General features: G+C 41.5%; 1 protein-coding gene across 1 annotated transcript in view; it reads right to left on the bottom strand.

Moving 5' to 3' along the window:
* Positions 1–2,434: 2,434 nt before the first annotated feature.
* Positions 2,435–22,464, bottom strand: part of WNT9A (Wnt family member 9A) — a 147,804-nt gene continuing 127,774 nt past the window's right edge. Inside the window, exon 4 of the mRNA XM_075827920.1 lies at positions 2,435–5,856. Coding sequence (XP_075684035.1) covers positions 5,383–5,856 — 474 coding nt within the window. The 3' untranslated portion in view covers positions 2,435–5,382. The remainder of the gene's footprint in view (positions 5,857–22,464) is intronic.

Here is a 22,464-nt window from a genome sequence, read left to right as displayed (position 1 = left end):
ACTTGTATCAAAATATTTCCGAATTTACAAGAACTCCAGGGAATTTGATTCTGACACAATAACATTTTGCATAAATGTGTCATTTTACTTAAGCAGGAAATGGGGATTTGGGAAAAGCTCTGATTTATGGAACACTGTATTTCTGACCTTAAGTTTCTCGAAGTCTAACAGGGGGTAAGTCAAATGGCCGAGAGGACAGCAAGAGCTAGATAAACAATCCTCGTAAAGCAGAGGCAGAAGTAGAATTAGTGAGGTTTCAATTGCATTTCAAACTGGGAAACATATGAAATTGTCTATCAGAGGTTTTCTTTCAACGTTATAAAACTGGATCATGCAGAGTATAAAAAAAAAATCTAAGGCAGCGCGGTGCAACTTTTTGTACAAAAAATTATATTACAAAATTATATTCTCTGAGTTTTTTTTTTAGCTTAAACACGTGTAAAAAAAAGTTTTAAAAAAAATCTATAAAAACATGCCAATTTTGGCTGCATTTAGGTTTTATTAAAATATATATATATATATATATATATAAATAAAAGTTTATCCCTGGAGCGGCTCAAAAAAATTTAAATTATACTAAGAAAATGTCTGCATTAGCCAAATTAATATGGCAAAAACATGATTGATTGTTCATTGGTGATTTATTAAATTAATTAAAAAAGAATTCCCTTACACGTTTGTACAGAGACATTTAAAGACATCAGACATGTTTCCATATGCAAATATTTCTTGGTTTGAGTAACAGAATAAACCCCCCCCCCTCCCAACGGTACCGAATGAGTTGGGTGTCACACCAAGTTAATGGGGCTCATTCAGGTCAACGTACATCTGAACAAAGACAAATTCATGCAGAAGTTATTATCCTAAATGGAGATGTCCATGGCATGTGTGAAACACAACGCTACTCAACCGGGTTCTATTGGGAAAAAAGTGAGGGGGCTAGAAAAGCAGGTGGAGAATCCCAACAAGTCTAAAATATAAGCCTTCCATGTATATAGCAAAATACTTACATTTAGTGATGATACCCAAATAAATGGCAATTTCGACCAAATTTTAAATTTACAAAAATTCTGTCCCAACAGAAGAATTATATATGGTCTGTTCTATGGTCGCGGCTCATGGTCATTATCAATTATCTTTCCTTTTACTTCCAAAGCCATTGTTATATCTTGTCATTTACTATCTGCATGGAAAAGCTAGGATTCTATGTTTGGACATTTCTGTATCCCCCAAATATAATTTCAAAATTTCAAATATATTTTATATTAAATAAAAATGATTATTTTAATTAAAAAAACTATTGGCTGCATCATGTCAGTTGGAATCGTCTTAAAAAGAAAAATCTTATAACCTACTGCAATTACATTTCTAAGGAGCTTGTGATACCACTGGGGCCGGGGTGGGAGTCGTCTCCAGGCATCAGTGATGTCACAAGTTACTAGTTATTTTTTCCACTGGTTTTCCTTAGAAATTGGATTCCCCAAACGTCTGCTCATGTGATGCATTTAAGATTTTGATAACTAGGAGGGCATCTTAGGAGCTTGTGATATCACTGAGGCCGGGTGGGTTTTTTCTGTTGGCGTCAGTGACATCAATGGTTCCTATTATTATATACATTGTTCCTACACGGTTTGGCCCTTTTAATGTCTGCTCATGTGATCCGCTCAACTTTTTGATAGCTAGAAGAGTACGCTGGGAGATTGTAAAATCACTGAGACTTGAATGGGGGTCTCTAGTTCCGATTTTATATATTGTTGGCCCTCCCACTGTCTGCTTATGTGATTCACTTAACTTTTTGGAAATAATTCCAAATACCAAAGGTTGAGTATCATTGGCCATACATGGAATTTTTGATTTTTTTTTTTTCTTTTTGTATTTTTAAATATTGTAATACCACAGGATAATAAACCAAACTATGTACAATATATAACAGGAAAAGCAATATATCCACATTGTCATAAATACACTTTAAATACAGAAAGCATCTAGGCTTCAGTGCGTGTAATGCTACACCCATAGGAGCTTTGTCCGCTCAGTAGTTCATTCATCCTCTCCTGCACTAACATGCTGGGGGTTTTTTTGTGTGTTTTTTTGCATTTCCTGGGAATATTGAAAATATGTTGATAAAAAAACCAAAAAAAACCGATGTGCAAGCTTAGTGTATCCGATTCAGCCACCGCCACGCATTTCTTTCGTACTAAAGGCACAAAATCTGTGTCTACTCAAAAATATCTCTATTGAAAAAAAAAGGAAAGGATTATAAAAGCACGACTGTGACTTAATAACTGGACGTAATACCACATTGAAACCATAGTAAGGTCCTTCAAAATGCTTTAGAATAAATAAGTTCTTATATATAATATAATATAAGTATATTCACACTGAATACAGTTCAATTCTTTAATGAGCAGATAATTGCTATATATTTATATCATTTTTATTTTATTAATTTTTTTTAGGTATAAATTTGGTCAATGCTGTGGAGTCCACGTGTTTGGTAGTGAGAAGCCGGCACTATTTTTAAAGATAACTTATTGTGCAGGTTTTAACAAGATTAGGGGGAGGCTTTGCTCTCGTAGTGTGGGCAGCGATGGTTGCCATTCGTCTTGGTGGGGAATATTTCCGTATTTCGATGTAAACTTAAAAAGAAGCATTTTATAAATGACTGCACTCACTATGGATAATAAGTTCTCAGAGAACAACTCTCTATAGTTGAAAAACAAACATGATAGTTGATAATGATGACAGATCTAGAGGCACATTGGTAGATAACGTCACAAGTATAATCAGGATTGATGGGCTCGTTGCTCTGTGTATTTCAGAACATTTAGGTTCTAATGACTGTTGCTATTTTTTGTCCAATTTACTCTCCAACTTGTCCGGCCTTATTGGTTACCCACCCCCGTCATTCTGTACAACGGAGTAAGTAAGAACATAGATGACTACTCTGAAGATGCCTCTGCAAGAGTAACTAGTTTATCTGTTCCACACTGACCAGCTCGCTTGAGCAGAATTAACAAACTTGACTGAGCAATATTGATCAAGTCACCAGAGAAACACTGACCAACTCATCTGAGCAACATTGACCAAGACTTCTCCATAACACTGACCAAGTCTTCTCCGTAACACTGATCAACTCACCTGAGCAACATTGACCATTTCATCTGAGCAACATTGACCAAGTCACCGGAGAAACATTGACCAACTCATCTGAGCAACATTGACCAACTCATCTGAGCGACATTGACCAAGTCACCGGAGAAACACTGACCAACTCACATGAGCAACATTGACCATTTCATCTGAGGAACATTGACCAAGTCACCAGAGAAACATTGACCAACTCATCTGAGCAACATTGACCAAGTCTTCTCCGTAACACTGACCAACTCATCTGAGCAACATTGACCATTTCATCTGAGCAACATTGACCAAGTCACCGGCGAAACACTGACCAATTCATCTACAACATTGATATTCTCATATGAGCAACATTGACCAAGTCACCGGAGAAACACTGACCAACTCATCTGCAACGTTGAACAAGACGCCTGAGCAACATTGATATTCTCATCTGAGCAACATTGACCTTCTTGTCTAAGCAACATTGACCAAGACACCTGAGCAACACTGTCCAAAGCACCGGAGAAACATTGACCATCTTATCTGAGAAACATTGACCATCCCATCAAAAGAAACATTGACCATTCCCTATGAACAATATTGACCAAGTCACCTGAGCGACATTTATCAGATCATGTGTGCAATACTGACCAAGTCACCTAAGCAAAACTGACCGACTCGTCTGAGCAACATTGACCAAGTTGTTTGAGAAACAGCGAGCCATTAGACTATAGGATGGTAATGTAAAGCTGACATATTATAAAGTCCCATGATGTGGTCCTGGGGTGCCCCGTACACTAATATGGAACTACTTCAAAATATCGATACCAAATGCTCTTGAGGTCAAAAACGAAATTGTCCTACATGAGAATAATGTCCGTCACATAAATGATCTGCGCTGCTATTCTCTGGCATTGAGTCGTGGTCTGCTATTCACTACTAGCAGTTTTGTTGGCAGGACGTAGACTAAAGCGCGCCTAGTGGAGAGGCTGAACCCCTAAATTATATTATATATAGGATTGGTCTATATTTAGGATGTACCCGAGTAGCTTTGTCATTATTACAAAAACGTTTTTCAAGCAACATTCATTAAGCTGGTCTCGTTAATATAAAATATCTGTCTACTTCACAGCTTAGCAAAGGCACGGGAAGCTCCTGTCTTGTGTGGTTTGGCAAACGATACTCCAAGATTTGTGTAGCTGGCACATCCCATGAATGCACCGTAGTCCTTAATATAGTGGTTTTAGAGCCTAATACAGTATCTAAGATTTTATTGCTCCGAGTATTACAGTAAGTGGAATGAAGTCATAAGAAGAGGGAGATTCTAGGCACTCTCCGGATTAAACCAAAGGAAGAACTTGCTTTTAGCCAATATTACATTACAATGTCATCTGGACACGGGGGAGGGGAGGGCGTAGGTATCATCCTGACTTACGTAGGTCACCAGATCTGTTTAGGTAAATCTCCACAGGGTTCGTTTTAATCAAGGAAAAAAAAAAAAGTAAGATAGAAGTCTATATATTTATATATTTATACAATGAAAAATAAACTTTTTCTAGTGGTTTTAAGACAGTGATAGTGCTAAAAAAAAAGGCACGTGGGTTTTCTCAATGCCGTAGTCTAGAGACCCCCTACCATTGAGCTATGCAGATCTTCACCCGTCAATGATGGAACGGATCGCATTCGAACGTCACTTCTGGTTTGCAGCATTGGGTCTAGACCAAAAAGTTGACTAAGACACAAGTGTCCTACAACGCAGCCCATTGTGGTGGAGCGCAGGACACGGTGGTGTTATTTCTTAATCAAGTGAAGGGGCAAAAACAAAATTAAAAGCAACACAAGCTAAACGGCATAATAGAACGGTTCCCTTCTCACTCAGGTCATCTTATTTCATGGACTTGTCTTAGGTTTGTCTCCAGTCAAGGATCAGGAGCTCCATCAGACCTGGTCACCAACCATGTGAGAGCCTAAATGTTCACAGAGGGTGGAGAGAACAGAAAGAATCATGAGATGATGACCGTGTGAACAGACGGCATTGGAATGTCCTGTAAGGTGCTCCGTCGTCACCCATGACCCCCGCCACCTTACCCATCACAAAGTCAGAACATCGACAACAACAACGACCACACAGTTGGGTCATTCCGAACCCTACAAAGTGCTTACGTCATGATAGAGCTCCCCATCCAACGTCAATCAGACCCTGTGTGTTTCCATGTGTTACCATGATGTCGAAAAAAAATCCATGGCCTACAAGAGCAGCTAGTCTTTACAGGTGTACACCTCCTCTCTCTGGGTACACTGCTTGCACTCCACGTAGCAGCACCAGCGGACCTGACACTGGCAAGGCCTCGTCACCACTTTGCTTTGGGTATTATGTCCACGACCGCAGCAAATGCTTTCGCAGTTTTTGTCTTTGTAACATCTCCTCCCGAATGTTCCGGGAGAATACTTGCTCGTTAGGCAAAAGTTTGGTGAGTCGTCAATGTAAATGAGGTCTGTAGTCCTGGGGATTTGGTCAGTGTGACCGGGCACGGGTTTTTTGGGTGGAGAAATGTCCCCTTCTCCCGTAGCTTCGTTGGTGGTGCTTCCTATTTTGAGCGAAGTCTCATATTTTTGCTTCAATTGCTTCCCAATTTCATGAAAAGGAGAGAGTTGTCTCCAACAAGTGCGGACTGTGCAAGATCCGGACACTCCGTGGCATTTACACGTGGTCTTCACTCCGGCTTTTATCACCTAGAATTAGAGAAACCAGTTAAACACTGAAAACATATAATCCGTCATATATTAACCCATTAAGGGTACAGCTGATTTTTGTTTTTTTTGTCACACTGCATTCTGGGAGCCGTAACTTTTTTATTTTTTTCGCTGATTTTGCGGTGTTAGGTTTTGTATTTTGTTCATTTACATGTTTTTTTTTTTCCATTTTTCCTCAAACACTTTTAATTATTTTTGAATGTATTTTACAGGTTGAACCGATTCAAGGGATATAGAATATATAAAAAAAATTATGTTTTATAATTTAAATTGAATTAAAACTTTTTTTTATAAATTGTATTTATTCATTATTTTCGCATGCTTTTTTTAAACAAAAAAATATTTCATTAAACTTTATTGACATTTTTTTTTGGGGATCACACAGGACACCACTGGGGACTTATGTCAGGCCCAGGGCTGTCCCTTAATACCATCAGCCTGAACATCACCGAGGCGGACGACCTGCTTGAGAAAAGACTCCCTCCCTCTTTCTGATGCCGCGTTTCCTACTGATCGCAGATTTACAAGGGTTAAGCGTCTGGGATCTGAGTTTTCTCCGATCTCGGCCTTTGCCATAGGGTGGACACTGTCAATCACAGCTTCCCCTCAGGAGGGTGATCACGTGGGCACAACCGTGGTGCCCCAGAGATAACAGTGCTGTACATGTATGGAACCGGGCACAAATCACTAGCATCCAGCCCCGTACGTTTACCGGAAGATGTCGCCGCGGGGTTGAAAATGAAGGGGTGTAAGTGACAGCTTCACAAGTGAAGTGAGTGGCCCTCTCGTACTATTCAGCGGCCTCTCAGTTACATCTGTTTCTGGAACTCTGCGTGACAACAGCTCCGGCCTCCTATAATTACAGCGCTGGGTTGTCACTTCTCCGTCTTTTCTCGGAGGACTCCATGGATTATATCATTGTAACGTGTCATTATTCCTGACATGAAGTAAACGAGAACTGACAGATCGAGCTGCTGAGTTAACCAATAACAGTTTCCTGGAATTTGTGACTTCATGGAAAGTTGTCGACGTCCCAGATCTCTGGTTTTAATTCACCTGCCCCCCCCCCCCCCCCCGTTCCCAGATCATTGTCTGCGAACGTAAAACACGGGGAAAAAGAAAAAAAATCCACCTTGATTAACCTTTTCACATCATCGGTCGGACACACATCAATGTGTTGCAGCTCTCAAGTGGCGCCATGAAAGTGAAGAGTCAAACATTTTAAGTGGAGTTCTCCTTAAAGTCCAATAAAAGACGGCCCTGTGCCGGTGACAACTGGAAAACCAAGGAGGGTCCAACTAAATCAAAAAGTTTCGCACACCGCAGTGGTCAACATATTTACCAAGGTCCGTGTTCTGCTCCTGAATAGTTAACTCAACTACAATAGACAATGTGTGAAGCAGAAGAGGACGCAGACAGCAGAGGACCCCCGTACAAGAACATGTGGACCCCTACTCTCCTGTCATATCATAGATCACCCCATATGTCTCTGTAACAATCCCACAGTGATTGTGAGCCCCATAATTCATCCCTCCAGTCCCCTCCACGCTTCCTCTGGGCTGGTTGTGGGCTCCTTGTACCTACTGGGCCACTGTGCTACAGAACAGGTTGGCAATGAAGGAGATAAGCGGCGTCCAGAGGACCTATTGAGTCTACTGACATGTCTATTTTTAGTAAACACTCATATTCCCCATAATATCACAATTCTAGAGAATCTTTTTTTAGAACTTCATATTGTGCCAATCCTCTGTTGTTCTTCCTGGAAAAGTATGAATAAATTTACAATAGGGCATTATCAAAGGGCTAAGTCCCTACACACTCCGACACTGCAAACATTGCCAACTTTGTCAGTTTGTGACACCTATTAACAGAGGGAATGGTGACGACATCCACCAATAAATAATGTTTCAGCACGTAGTATGCAAACCATTGACCTGAACGTGTTCGGGCCATTACTTAGCAGAAGAAGTCACAGACGGCGCAGAGAATCGGAGGGAAACAGATTAAATAATTGACCAAAGAGCAAATGCCCCTGGGGCTTCCATCACTTATGGCCTTCACCACCCAGTCCTCAACGCATAGCCTGATGGGTAATTTCCACTAAACTATAGCATTATTTAGGTACTGTATGGCAGTATTATGTGAGCAGTGTATGGTGGTATTATATGAGCTGTGTATGGTGTTATTATATGAGCTGTGTATGGTGGTATTATATGAGCTGTGTATGGTGGTATTATATGAGCTGTGTATGGCAGTATTATGTGAGCAGTGTATGGTGGTATTATATGAGCTGTATATGGTGGTATTATATGAGCACTGTATGGTGGTATTATATGATCTCTGTATGATGGTATTATATGAGCTGTGTATGCTGGTATTATATGAGCACTGTATGATGGTATTATATGAGCAGTGTATGGTGGTATTATATGAGCTGTGTATGGTGGTATATGAGCTGTCTATGCTGGTATTATATGAGCACTGTATGGTGGTATTATATGAGCTGTATGATGGTATTATATGAGCTGTGTATGGTGGTATTATATGAGCTATGTATGGCGGTATTATATGAGCTGTGTATGGCGGTATTATATGAGCTGTGTATGTTGGTATTATATGATCTGTGTATGGTGGTATTATATGATCTGTGTATGGTGGTATTATATGATCTGTGTATGGTGGTATTATATGAGCTATGTATGGCGGTATTATATGAGCTGTGTATGTTGGTATTATGTGAGCAGTGTATGGTGGTATATGAGCTGTGTATGGTGGTATTATATGAGCTGTGTATGGTGGTAGTATATGAGCTGTGTATGGTGGTATTATATGAGCAGTGTATGGTGGTATATGAGCTGTGTATGGTGGTATATGAGCTGTGTATGGTGGTATATGAGCTGTGTATGGTGGTATATGAGCTGTGTATGGTGGTATATGAGCTGTGTATGGTGGTATATGAGCTGTGTATGGTGGTATATGAGCTGTGTATGGTGGTATATGAGCTGTGTATGGTGATATTATATGAGCTGTGTATGGTGGTATTATATGAGCTGTGTATGGTGGTATTATATGAGCACTGTATGGTGGTATTATATGAGCTGTATATGGTGGTATTATATGAGCTGTGTATGGTGGTATTATATGAGCTGTGTATGGTGGTATTATATGAGCTGTGTATGGTGGTATTATATGAGCGCTGTTTGGTGGTATTATATGAGCTGTGTATGGTGGTATTATATGAGGTGTATGGCGGTATTATATGAGCTGTGTATGGTGGTATTATATGAGCTGTGTATGGTGGTATTATATGAGCTGTGTATGGTGTTATTATATGAGCTGTGTATGGTGGTATTATGTGAGCTGTGTATAGTGGTATTATATGAGCTCTGTATGGTGGTATTATATGAGCTGTGTATGGTGGTATTATATGAGCTGTGTATGGTGGTATTATATGAGCAGTGTATGGTGGTGTTATATGAGCACTGTATGGTGGTATTATATGAGCAGTGTACGGTGGTATTATATGAGCTGTGTATGGTGGTATTATGTGAGCAGTGTATGGTGGTATTATATGAGTTGTGTATGGTGGTATTATATGAGCTGTGTATGGTGGTATTATTTGAGCTGTGTATGGTGGTATTATATGAGCACTGTATGGTGGTATTATATGAGCTGTGTATGGTGGTATTATATGAGCTGTGTATGGTGGTATTATATGAGCAGTGTATGGTGGTGTTATATGAGCACTGTATGGTGGTATTATATGAGCAGTGTACGGTGGTATTATATGAGCTGTGTATGGTGGTATTATGTGAGCAGTGTATGGTGGTATTATATGAGCTGTGTATGGTGGTATTATATGAGCAGTGTATGGTGGTATTATATGAGCTGTGTATGGTGGTATTATATGAGCAGTGTATGGTGGTATTATATGTGCTGTGTTTGGTAGTATTATTTGAGCACTGTATGGTGGTATTATATGAGCTGTGTATGGTGGTATTATATGAGCTGTGTATGGTGGTATTATATGAGCGCTGTTTGGTGGTATTATATGAGCTGTGTATGGCAGTATTATGTGAGCAGTGTATGGTGGTATATGAGCTGTGTATGGTGGTATATGAGCTGTGTATGGTGGTATATGAGCTGTGTATGGTGGTATTATATGAGCTGTGTATGGTGGTATTATGTGAGCTGTGTATGGTGGTAGTATTTGAGCTGTGTATGGTGGTATATGAGCAGTGTATGGTGGTATTATATGAGCAGTGTATGGTGGTATATGAGCTGTGTATGGTGGTATATGAGCTGTGTATGGTGGTATATGAGCTGTGTATAGTGGTATTATATGAGCTGTGTATGGTGGTATTATATGAGCGGTGTATGGTGGTATTATATGAGCAGTGTATGGTGGTATTATATGAGCTGTGTATGGTGGTATTATATGAGCTGTGTATGGTGGTATTATATGAGCTTTGTATGGTGGTATTATATGAGCTGTGTATAGTGATATTATATGAGCTGTGTATGGTGGTATTATATGAGTTGTGTATGGTGGTATTATATGAGCAGTGTATGGTGGTATTATAGGAGCTGTGTATGGTGGTATTATATGAGCAGTGTATGGTGGTATTATATGAGCTGTGTATGGTGGTATTATATGAGCTGTGTATGGTGGTATTATGTGAGCTGTGTATGGTGGTATTATATGAGCTGTGTATGGTGGTATTATATGAGCGCTGTTTGGTGGTATTATATGAGCTGTGTATGGCAGTATTATGTGAGCAGTGTATGGTGGTATATGAGCTGTGTATGGTGGTATATGAGCTGTGTATGGTGGTATATGAGCTGTGTATGGTGGTATTATATGAGCTGTGTATGGTGGTATTATATGAGCTGTGTATGGTGGTAGTATTTGAGCTGTGTATGGTGGTATATGAGCAGTGTATGGTGGTATTATATGAGCAGTGTATGGTGGTATATGAGCTGTGTATGGTGGTATATGAGCTGTGTATGGTGGTATATGAGCTGTGTATAGTGGTATTATATGAGCTGTGTATGGTGGTATTATATGAGCGGTGTATGGTGGTATTATATGAGCAGTGTATGATGATATTATGTGAGCAGTGTATGGTGGTATTATATGAGCTGTGTATGGTGGTATTATATGAGCTGTGTATGATGGTATTATATGAGCTGTGTATGGTGGTATTATATGAGCAGTGTATGGTGGTATTATATGAGCTGTGTATGGTGGTATTATATGAGCAGTGTATGGTGGTATTATATGAGCGGTGTATGGTGGTATTATATGAGCGGTGTATGGTGGTATTATATGAGCTCTGTATAGTGGTATTATATGAGCTGTGTATGGTGGTATTATATGAGCGGTGTATGGCAGTATTATATGAGCATTCTATTTTGGTCTTAATTAAGGTGTCATATGGTGTTATACGTAATTTGGGCATTTTTTGTTAAGTATTAGAGCTTGGCGACTAGTATGGGACATTTTTTTTTCTTATAAAACAACTTTCTTTTTCGACAGTTTTACAGAAGATGACATCAACGGTTAATATTTATTTAAGGTTTTGTTTTTATTTTACATTTAATGGGGAAATGCATGTTAAAGTTTGAGACTGACGTTTTTGGCCACCTGGGGTCTTCGGCCTAGAATAGACAAGCTCTCAGGCATGTATGTCTTTAGTCGCGCTTGAAAGACCAAGGAAAAGGTGAATAAATATTTATTGACAGCTACTTTATTACTTAGCTGTGAGAATCCTGCGTGAAGCGGTCAGAATTGCGCTCGGGCATACAGCCCCAGCTGGGATTTTGCCAAATTTGACGTTATACAGATCATTTAAAAAAAATACTGTGTGTATCAGCGATCAGGGCCAACAATCACACCTCATGTCAGTGACAGCGGAGACCTTGACAAACACACTCCAATCTCACACGGTAGCAACGCAACGGTAATGGATGCTTACACAAAGAGCTAATTTATAGGATACGGTCACCAGGTAGGGCAGCGACGCTGCTCCTCAAACACCATGACATCATACAGGGAAGACAGGTTGTGGCTCTTGCTTGAGAGAGAGATATATATACTCCCGTTAATTACAAGGCTTCATTCTTATTTTAGTTTCAAGTCAGCTCTCAAACTCCAAGATCTCAAATTTTACTGCTACTACTTCCTGCTTGTTCAGGGCCTGTACAGACACCTTATGGTGTAGCTCATTCTGTAAGCTTGTACAAGCCGTTTGTCAGCTCAGTGCTGCCCACGGCTGACCTTACGATAAATGCTGCCCTGTGCGATACTGTGTGGTGTACGGCCATACTGTGTACAAATAATCATACCATAAACTACCTAACTGTAACAATTTGCCTAAATAAATGCCGTCACCAACATACACTGCAAAAATATTATACAGTACAAAGTAAATACCACCATACACTACTCAAATAATGCCACCATATAGTAACCAAATACCACCATACAGTGACAAAATTCCACCATACAGTAACCAAATAATACCACCATACAGTGACCAAATAATACCACCATACAGTGACCAAATAATACCACCATACAGTGACCAAATAATACCACCATAGACAGCTCATATAATACCACCATACACAGCTCATATAATACCACCATACAGTGCTCATATAATACCACCATACACAGCTCATATTATACCACCATACAGTGCTCATATAATACCACCATACACAGATCATATAATACCACCATACACTGCTCATATAATACCACCATACACAGCTCATATAATACCACCATATACAGCTCATATAATACCACCATACACAGCTCATATAATACTACCATACACTGCTCATATAATACCACCATACACTGCTCATATAATACCACCATACACAGCTCATATAATACCACCATACACAGCTCATATAATACCACCACACACAGCTCAAATAATACCACCACACACAGCTCATATAATACCATCATACACAGCTCATATAATACCACCATACAGTGCTCATATAATACCACCATACACAGCTCATATAATACCACCATACACAGCTCATATAATACCACCACACACAGCTCATATAATACCATCATACACAGCTCATATAATACCACCATACACTGCTCATATAATACCACCATACACAGCTCATATAATACCACCATACACAGCTCATATAATACCACCATACACAGCTCATATAATACCACCATACACAGCTCATATAATACCACCATACACAGCTCATATAATACCACCATACACTGCTCATATAATACCACCATACACAGCTCATATAATACCACCATACACAGTTCATATAATATTACCATACACAGCTCATATAATACCACCATACACAGCTCATATAATACCACCATACACAGCTCATATAATATCACCATACACTGCTCATATAATACCACCATACACTGCTCATATAATACCACCATACACTGCTCATATAATACCACCATACACTGCTCATATAATACCACCATACACTGCTCATATAATACCACCATACACCACTCATATAATACCACCATACACCGCTCATATAATACCATCATACACAGCTCATCTAATACCACCATACACAGCTCATATAATACCACCACACACAGCTCATATAATACCACCATACACTTCTCATATAATACCACCATACACTGCTCATATAATACCACCATACACAGCTCATATAATACCACCATACACTGCTCATATAATACCACCATACACTGCTCATATAATACCACCATACACAGCTCATATAATACCACCATACACTGCTCATATAATACCAACATACACAGCTCATATACCACCATACACTGCTCATATAATACCACTATACACAGCTCATATAATACCACCATACAGAGCTCATATAATACCACCATACACAGCTCATATAATACCACCAAACACAGCTCATATAATACCACCATACACAGCTCATATAATACCACCATACACAGCTCATATAATACCACCATACACAGCTCATACACAACCACCATACACAGCTCATATAATACCACCATACACAGCTCATATAATACCACCATACACAGCTCATATAACACCACAACACAGAGCTCATATAATACCACCATACACAGCTCATATAATACCACTATACACAGCTCATATAATATCCCAATACACAGCTCATATAATACCACCATACACAGCTCATATAATACCACCATACACAGCTCATATAATACCACCATACACAGCTCATATATCACCATACACAGCTCATATAATACCACTATACACAGCTCATATAATATCCCCATACACAGCTCATATAATACCACCATACACAGCTCATATACAACCACCATACACAGCTCATATACTACCACCATACACTGCTCATATAATACCACCATACACTGCTCATATAATACCACCATACACAGCTCATATAATACCACCGTACACAGCTCATAATACCATACACAGCTCATATAATACCAACATACACTGCTCATATAATACCACCATACACAGCTCATATACCACCATACACAGCTCATATAATACCACCATACAGAGCTCATATAATACCACCGTACAGAGCTCATATAATACCACCGTACACAGCTCATATAATACCACCGTACACAGCTCATATAATATCATCGTACACAGCTCATATAATACCACCATACACAGCTCATATAATACCACCATACACAGCTCATATAATACCACTATACACAGCTCATATAATACCACCGTACACAGCTCATATAATACCATACACAGCTCATATAATACCAACATACACTGCTCATATAATGCCACCATACACAGCTCATATAATACCACCATACACAGCTCATATAATACCACCATACACAGCTCATATAATACCACCATACACAGCTCATATAATACTACCATACACTGCTCATATAATACCACCATACACAGCTCATATAATACCACCATACACAGCTCATATAATACTACCATACACTGCTCATATAATACCACCATACACGCTCATATAATACCACCATACACAGCTCATATAATACCACCATACACTGCTCATATACCACCATACACAGCTCATATAATACCACCACACAGAGCTCATATAATACCACCATACATTTCTCATATAATACCACCATACACTGCTCATATAATACCACCATACACAGCTCATATAATATCACCATACACAGGTCATATAATACCACCATACAGAGCTCATATAATACCACCATACACAGCTCATATAATACCACTATACAGAGCTCATATACTACCACCATACAGTGCTCATATAATACCACCATACACAGCTCATATAATACCACCATACACAGCTCATATAATACCACCATACACAGCTCATATACCACCATGCACAGCTCATATAATACCACCATACAGAGCTCATATAATACCACCATACACTGCTCATATAATACCACCATACACAGCTCATATAATACCACCATACAGAGCTCATATACTACCACCATACACTGCTCATATAATATCACCATACACTGCTCATATAATACCACCATACACCGCTCATATAATATTACCATACACAGCTCATATAATACCACCGTACACAGCTCATATAATACCACCGTACACAGCTCATAATACCACCGTACACAGCTCATATAATACCAACATACACTGCTCATATAATACCACCATACACAGCTCATATAATGCCACCATACACTGCTCATATAATACCACCATACACTGCTCATATAATACCACCATACACAGCTCATATAATACCACCATACACAGCTCATATAATACCACCATACACAGCTCATAATACCACCATACACTGCTCATATAATACCAGCATACACAGCTCATATAATACCACCATACGGAGCTCATATAATACCATCATACACAGCTCATATAATACCACCATACACAGCTCATATAATACCACCATACACAGCTCATATAATACCACCATACACCGCTCATATAATACCACCATACACAGCTCATATAATACCACCATACACCGCTCATATAATACCACCATACACAGCTCATATAATACCACCATACACAGCTCATATAATACCACCATACACAGCTCATATAATACCACCATACACAGCTCATATACTACCACCATACACAGCTCATATAATACCACCATACACTGCTCATATAATACCACCATACACAGCTCATATATCACCATACACAGCTCATATAATACCACCATACACAGCTCATATAATACCACCATACACAGCTCATATAATACCACCATACACAGCTCACATAATACCACCATACACTGCTCATATAATACCACCATACACTGCTCATATAATACCACCATACACAGCTCATATAATACCACCATACACAGCTCATATAATACCACCATACACTGCTCATATACCACCATACACAGCTCATATAATACCACCACACAGAGCTCATATAATACCACCATACACTTCTCATATAATACCACCATACACTGCTCATATAATACCACCATACACAGCTCATATAATATCACCATACACAGGTCATATAATACCACCATACAGAGCTCATATAATACCACCATACACAGCTCATATAATACCACTATACAGAGCTCATATACTACCACCATACAGTGCTCATATAATACCACCATACACAGCTCATATAATACCACCATACACAGCTCATATAATACCACCATACACAGCTCATAATACCACCATACACTGCTCATATAATACCAGCATACACAGCTCATATAATACCAGCATACACAGCTCATATAATACCACCATACACCGCTCATATAATACCACCATACACTGCTCATATAATACCACCATACACAGCTCATATAATACCACCATACAGTGCTCATATAATACCACCATACACAGCTCATATACCACCACCGTACACTGCTCATATAATACCACCGTACACAGCTCATAATACCACCGTACACAGCTCATATAATACCAACATACACTGCTCATATAATACCACCATACACAGCTCATATAATGCCACCATACACTGCTCATATAATACCACCATACACTGCTCATATAATACCACCATACACAGCTCATATAATACCACCATACACAGCTCATATAATACCACCATACACAGCTCATAATACCACCATACACTGCTCATATAATACCAGCATACACAGCTCATATAATACCACCATACGGAGCTCATATAATACCATCATACACAGCTCATATAATACCACCATACACAGCTCATATAATACCACCATACACAGCTCATATAATACCACCATACACCGCTCATATAATACCACCATACACAGCTCATATAATACCACCATACACCGCTCATATAATACCACCATACACAGCTCATATAATACCACCATACACAGCTCATATACTACCACCATACACAGCTCATATAATACCACCATACACTGCTCATATAATACCACCATACACAGCTCATATATCACCATACACAGCTCATATAATACCACCATACGGAGCTCATATAATACCATCATACACAGCTCATATAATACCACCATACACAGCTCATATAATACCACCATACACAGCTCATATAATACCACCATACACCGCTCATATAATACCACCATACACAGCTCATATAATACCACCATACACCGCTCATATAATACCACCATACACAGCTCATATAATACCACCATACCAGCTCATATAATACCACCATACACAGCTCATATACTACCACCATACACAGCTCATATAATACCACCATACACTGCTCATATAATACCACCATACACAGCTCATATATCACCATACACAGCTCATATAATACCACCATACACAGCTCATATAATACCACCATACACAGCTCATATAATACCACCATACACAGCTCACATAATACCACCATACACTGCTCATATATAACCACCATACACTGCTCATATAATACCACCATACACAGCTCATATAATACCACCATACACAGCTCATATAATACCACCATACACTGCTCATATACCACCATACACAGCTCATATAATACCACCACACAGAGCTCATATAATACCACCATACACTTCTCATATAATACCACCATACACTGCTCATATAATACCACCATACACAGCTCATATATATCACCATACACAGGTCATATAATACCACCATACAGAGCTCATATAATACCACCATACACAGCTCATATAATACCACTATACAGAGCTCATATACTACCACCATACAGTGCTCATATAATACCACCATACACAGCTCATATAATACCACCATACACAGCTCATATAATACCACCATACACAGCTCATAATACCACCATACACTGCTCATATAATACCAGCATACACAGCTCATATAATACCAGCATACACAGCTCATATAATACCACCATACACAGCTCATATAATACCACCATACACAGCTCATATAATACCACCATACAGTGCTCATATAATACCACCATACACTGCTCATATAATACCACTATACACAGCTCATATAATACCACCATACACAAACTCATATAATACCACCATACAGTTCTCAAATAACCGCTCGATACACAAAGTTATAACAGTGCTATACAATGTCTACATAGTACTGCTACACAATTAATATTAAGGCCAGACCATCCGAGGGGCCCCCAGCAGCAGAGGTGGTTGTGTTACCCTGGGGCCCTGGATTGTGCTCTGCAGGTAAGTGGAGTATATGATCAGTACAAGATAAATAATCAAAGGATTTACAGTGATTAACTTTGTCCAATGCAATGTCATAAATTTTCAAGACAATTAGTGTCAGCAAGGAAAAGCCTTCTTAAGATGCAGGAGGTCTGCTTCAATCTAAAGTCAGGACATTTACAAATGGAACCAGCAGCCAAAATGACACCCCCTAAAGGGCCAAACAAGTAGTGCAAATCAAAAATGAAATAAATCCATACATGCGTCTCCTCATCCGAGGCGGCAGGCAAGAAAACCAGACACCAGCTGCAATATAATCCAGCACCATGGGTCATATATGATGTCACACTCCAGCGCACCATGGGGGTCATATATGATGTCACACTCCAGCGCACCATGGGGGTCATAATATGATGTCACACTCCAGCGCACCATTGGGGTCATATATGATGTCACACTCCAGCGCACCACGGGGGTCATATATGATGTCACACTCCAGCGCACCACGGGGGTCATATATGATGTCACACTCCAGCGCACCATGGAGGTCATATATGATGTCACACTCCAGCGCACCATGGGGGTCATATATGATGTCACACTCCAGCGCACCATGGGGGTCCATATATGATGTCACACTCCAGCGCACCATGGGGGTCATATATGATGTCACACTCCAGCGCACCACGGGGGTCATATATGATGTCACACTCCAGCACACCATGGGGGTCATATATGATGTAACACTCCAGCGCACCATGGGGGTCATATATGATGTCACACTCCAGCGCACCACGGGGGTCATATGTGATGTCACACTCCAGCACACCATGGGGGTCATATATGATGTCACACTCCAGCGCACCATGGGGGTCATATATGATGTAACACTCCCAGCGCACCACGGGGGTCATATATGATGTCACACTCCAGCGCACCACGGGGGTCATATATGATGTCACACTCCAGCGCACCATGGGGGTCATATATGATGTCACACTCCAGCGCACCATGGGGGTCATATATGATGTAACACTCCAGCGCACCACGGGGGTCATATATGATGTCACACTCCAGCGCACCACGGGGGTCATATATGATGTCACACTCCAGCACACCATGGGGGTCATATATGATGTCACACTCCAGCACACCATGGGGGTCATATGTGATGTGATGTTTGCACTTTACATTTTCTTATCTCTTCTCCATCAGTAGAGTCAAGTGATAGATTTCAAAATTGTAAATGTAAAAAATTATTATACAATGTTCTCGTATGTGGTTATAGAAAGCAGGATGGGAAGAGTGAGTAGAGCAACAAGGCAGAAGCTTCAGTAAGATCCCGGGCGGACACGGAGGAGCCCTGGGCAAGAACCGTATATGATATAGCGTCACCGAGCGGCCCTTATATCTATAGCCATCCACCAGTAACATAAAATCATTATCAGTCCCTACATACCCTCTAATAGAAAGTGGGAGAAGCTTTTAAGGTGGCAATGGGCCCCTTCACCTACTGGGCTCCTGTGCAGCTTCACCCCATGTAAGCGCTTGGAAGGTAGTGATTCTCCTTGCAATGGTCCATCTGGGCGTCTTAAGGGCAATGCTCCCTACCAGCCCGATCTCCACAAGCAAAATCGGTCCATTCCAAGAGCTGCTTCAAAAGGTATCTCACTCAGCCACCCAGAACCCTACTCTGTGCTGACGAGGAGCAGCGAGTCCAAAACAGTGTTGTCTACAGATGGAGGTGTCTGGTCATTTATAAGAGCCGGACACTGATTAGATGGGTAGTAACTTATAGGTGTCACTAAAGAGACGGTTTTCTTCTTCTGGAGAAGAGCTATTTTGCTCATGCCCCTTGTAAGATAAATCCGAGGCAGAAATGTTGCAGCAGGAGGGATTTCCTAGAAGTATTTTCTAAGACTTTTGGAAGAAAAGGTTAAGCATGAGGGCAAGAAACTCTGTGGTCAATCAAAGAAAGTTTCCTTCACCCTGGACAGAGGCTCAGTTTGCTGCCCACTCTCTTAGTATTTATGTACCCTGGCCAAGGAAAAGGGTCTTGTTGACCCTCTCTTGGCACTCAGCAACCCAAGGCACCCCCTATAGTTACACCCCAAACCCCACAGGGCTCATATCTTAACGTCACGGAGGCGGCCCAAGAGAAGCTTCAGACTAAGGAGCAGGTGACTCCATATAGTGTTTGGCGACAGCCCTCGGGTCTACGATTAAACGTCTGTCTAAATATTTTTTATCCCGACATGAAATGTTCCAGCTTCTATTAGATTGAGAAAGGCTTAATGGAAGCCAAAACGTCGAATGTTGGAATAAAAAACATTTCTCTGCACATTTGATCGTGGAACCTAGCGCTGGTGCTGGTGGGTGAGACGGATCAAACCCACCAGGGGATGTGCACCAGAGGCCCATCACCCCACCGTGATACTGCCCATCACCCCACCGTGAGACTGCCCTACTCTCCACCGTGAGACTGCCCTACTCTCCACCGTGAGACTGCCTACTCTCCACCGTGAGACTGCCCTACTCTCCACCGTGAGACTGCCCTACTCTCCACCTAGAGACTGCCCTACTCTCCACCTAGAGACTGCCCTACTCTCCACCTAGAGACTGCCCTACTCTCCACCTAGAGACTGCCCTACTCTCCACCTAGAGACTGCCCTACTCTCCACCTAGAGACTGCCCTACTCTCCACCTAGAGACTGCCCTACTCTCCACCTAGAGACTGCCCTACTCTCCACCTAGAGACTGCCCTACTCTCCACCTAGAGACTGCCCTACTCTCCACCTAGAGACTGCCCTACTCTCCACCTAGAGACTGCCCTACTCTCCACCTAGAGACTGCCCTACTCTCCACCTAGAGACTGCCCTACTCTCCACCTAGAGACTGCCCTACTCTCCACCTAGAGACTGCCCTACTCTCCACCGTGAGACTGCCCTACTCTCCACCGTGAGACTGCCTACTCTCCACCGTGAGACTGCCCTACTCCCCACCGTGAGACTGCCCTACTCCCCACCGTGAGACTGCCCTACTCCCCACCGTGAGACTGCCCTACTCCCCACCGTGAGACTGCCCTACTCCCCACCGTGAGACTGCCCTACTCCCCACCGTGAGACTGCCCTACTCCCCACCGTGAGACTGCCCTACTCCCCACCGTGAGACTGCCCTACTCCCCACCGTGAGACTGCCCTTCTCTCCACCGTGAGACTGCCCATCTCTCCACCGTGAGACTGCCCATCTCTCCACCGTGAGACTTCCCATCTCTCCACCGTGAGACTTCCCATCTCTCCACCGTGAGACTTCCCATCTCTCCACCGTGAGACTGCCCATCTCTCCACCGTGAGACTGCCCATCTCTCCACCGTGAGACTGCCCATCTCTCCACCGTGAGACTGCCCATCTCTCCACCGTGAGACTGCCCATCTCTCCACCGTGAGACTGCCCATCTCTCCACCGTGAGACTGCCCATCTCTCCACCGTGAGACTGCCCATCTCTCACCGTGAGACTGCCCATCTCTCCACCGTGAGACTGCCCATCTCTCCACCGTGAGACTGCCCATCTCTCCACCGCGAGACTGCCCATCTCTCCACCGCGAGACTGCCCATCTCTCCACCGCGAGACTGCCCATCTCTCCACCGCGAGACTGCCCATCTCTCCACCGCGAGACTGCCCAATCTCTCCACCGCGAGACTGCCCATCTCTCCACCGCGAGACTGCCCATCTCTCCACCGCGAGACTGCCCATCTCTCCACCGCGAGACTGCCCATCTCTCCACCGCGAGACTGCCCATCGCTCCACCGCGAGACTGCCCATCTCTCCACCGCGAGACTGCCCATC

Source organism: Rhinoderma darwinii, chromosome 5 (assembly GCF_050947455.1).
Source record: "Rhinoderma darwinii isolate aRhiDar2 chromosome 5, aRhiDar2.hap1, whole genome shotgun sequence".
NCBI classification, from domain to species: Eukaryota; Metazoa; Chordata; class Amphibia; order Anura; family Rhinodermatidae; genus Rhinoderma; species Rhinoderma darwinii.
This window is presented reverse-complemented; position numbering and strand designations above follow the sequence as displayed.